This window comes from Penaeus monodon, chromosome 3 (assembly GCF_015228065.2).
Source record: "Penaeus monodon isolate SGIC_2016 chromosome 3, NSTDA_Pmon_1, whole genome shotgun sequence".
In the NCBI taxonomy this organism is placed as follows: Eukaryota; Metazoa; Arthropoda; class Malacostraca; order Decapoda; family Penaeidae; genus Penaeus; species Penaeus monodon.
The window spans coordinates 3,123,863-3,126,723 of NC_051388.1; the positions used below are offsets into that span (position 1 = coordinate 3,123,863).

Genomic DNA, 2,861 nt, shown 5'->3' on the forward strand with positions numbered 1-2,861 from the left:
GTGACCACGGCGGCATGATACTTAATTGTAGTTTTCATGTTGTGATGCTCTTGGAGTGAGTACGTGGTAGGGTCCCCAGTTCCTTTCCACGGAGAGTGCCGGTGGTACCTTTTAGGTAATAATTCTCTCTATTTATCCGGGCTTGGGACCAGCACTGACTTGGGCTGGCTTGGCCACCCAGTGGCTAGGGTAGGCAATCGAGGTGAAGTTCATTGCCCAAGGGAATAACGCGCCGGCCGGTGACTCGAACCCTCGAATTCAGATTGGCATCGTGACAGTCTTGGAGTCCGATGATCTAACCACTCGGCCACCGCGGCCCTATATATATATATATATATATATAATATATTTATATATATATATATATATATATATATATATATATATATATATATATATATATATGCCCGCGTGTGCATGTATTTGATTGAATAACAGAAGTACAACATTCTAGATTTATTGAAATTTCATAACAATACATAATTTGATATGCAAACAACCACAACTCTCAAGGAATTAGGAAAAGGAAAAGGATGTTTAAATAACAGTAAAACAGATAAAGGAAAGTATAGATAGAAAGATTATGATTAAATATAAGATAAGATTGTTAGGTAGATGAGGGAATGCGAATGGCCGGTTCATTAATTAGGCAATTAGATGGAATAATTTGAAAGATAATCATCTGCAGTATAATGTAATATGATGATATGATATAACAATATGATATATCATTAAAATATAACGAGAGAATCGGCAATGCAATAAAACAGGATGATATAAAATACTATTACATAATTATTGTAATTTTCATAGCGTCAAAATAAAGAGGAGAAAATTATTTAAGCTTACCTTCATTGGATGTTGCTTTAGCTTCCTTTTCTGTGGCCTGTGTGATGTCTGTGGTGTCCGTGGTCGTTGCTGTGACGTCATTCGTTGTAGAGGTCGTGTTAGTCGTACTTTTCGTGACGTCATCGGTTGTCGTAGAGGCGCTAGATGTGGTTGTGGTGATGTTGTTGGTTGTAGTGGTGGCTGTCGTGGTTGCGGTTGACTCAGTTGTCGAATAGGTCGTGGAAAAGGTCGTGAGAGTCGTCGTTGTAGTCGTTGTTGGAGGGACGGGGGTCGTGCTGACGTTGACTGGAGAAAAAAAAGAATATTTAGTCAGAAACGTACGAGCCACCATGTAGGATTTGCGTTGCCAGTGAAATATGAAATAATGAAAGTAAACGCAGGATATGTATTTATACATTGTAGCGAGTATTCTGTCTCTCTCTCACTCTGGGTGTGTGTGTCTTTCTGTCTCTCTGTCTCTGTCTCTCTCTCTCTCTCTCTCTCTCTCTCTCTCTCTCTCTCTCTCTCTTCTCTCTCTCTCTCTCTCTCTCTCTCTCTCTCTCTCTCTCTCTCTCTCTCTCACACACACACACACACGCGCGCGCGCGCATCCAATTACCCAGAATGACATTTTTCTTTCTTATAATAAACACTTACTACATTCTGGTACCGAGGTAAGCGACCAGGTCTCACTACATGTGCACCTCGTGGTGAGTGTTGGTATCCACAATCCCTGTAAATGTGAACAATCTTTATACCAATTAATCGTATGAACATCGCTGGTATAGAGATCTTGGTCACAGCTTGATCGCTGAACAAAATTGATGGACAAATTAATAAGTTATTGAACAACGGTGGCGACTTAACGGGAATATCTCTAGTGCTTGAAATGATGAGTATTGTAGCTTGTATAATGCAACATGCGAAGAAGAAGAAAAAAGAGAAAAAAGAAAAAAAAGAAAGAGAAAAAAGAAAGGAAGTACTTATAAGTCGATTGTAAATGTTAATGTAGATTCCAACATGCCGAGAGCAACTTGTTTAAACTTCACATTGCCAGTTGCAACTTGAATAACCCAGACTGCAACTTACACCACAAAAAAAAAAATCGTCAATCTATCGAACCCCTTAATACAACGCATGCAACACGCCACTATAACTTTATTCCCACCTCATCCACAAGCAAAGAAACCACACAGAAAATAAATAACACCATCGCCATCACCCTTTTTTCAGCCTCACTTATAAATACCTCGAAGAGAGTCCACTCGCCACAGGTATAAGTAATCTTGGTGGAAGTGAGAGCTCTCCCACCTGGCCAGTTCCAAGAGCCAAGAGCAGGGACAGGGGGCAGGAGACTCGTGTTGCATTCTCGATCTGCAAGGACGGAGGGAGAAGGTTGGGGTGAGGAGACAGATTAATTGATAGAGAGAATGGATAGATGGATGAATGAATATATATATATATATATATATATATATATATATATATATATATATATATATATATATATATATATATATATATGATATCTATCTATCTATATACAAACACAAACACACACACGGAAATATATATACAAACACATACACACTTACTCTCTTCCATTCTCTTTCTCCCCATCCCTCCCTCCTTCTCCCTCTCTCCCTCCCTCTCCCTCCCTCTCCTCCCCAATCCCCCCCACACTTTTTGCCCCATACTAACCCCAACATCCGAGGAAGGAATGATAGAAATACGTGAAGTCAGGAAGACACATAATATAGTCTTTGTTACCGGGTGTTACAGTCTTCATGGGACAGAGGCAAGACAGTGTTATGTTCCTTCCAACCACCAAGCGCTGTCCTCCGCCCACTTGCTTCATGTTCTTAAGGAAGAGAGAAAGAAGGATAAAGAGATTGGATTCGTAGGATATTTAGGATAATCAGGGAAATGCAACGAGAGCTAAAATTTGGAAAGGATGAAATGCTTGGGGTAAAAGGATTGTATTTATCTATTTATTTTATATAATTCTATTAGCACCCTCCGTTTTTATTGTT

General features: G+C 39.6%; 1 protein-coding gene across 1 annotated transcript in view; it reads right to left on the minus strand.

Moving 5' to 3' along the window:
- Positions 1-612: 612 nt before the first annotated feature.
- Positions 613-2,861, minus strand: part of LOC119590480 (cell wall integrity and stress response component 1-like) — a gene marked incomplete in the record, with an annotated part of 8,860 nt that continues 6,611 nt past the window's right edge. The window contains 4 exon segments of the mRNA XM_037939140.1: positions 613-1,134; positions 1,486-1,561; positions 2,078-2,202; positions 2,530-2,689. Of these exon segments, the coding sequence (XP_037795068.1) occupies positions 836-1,134; positions 1,486-1,561; positions 2,078-2,202; positions 2,530-2,689 (660 nt within the window).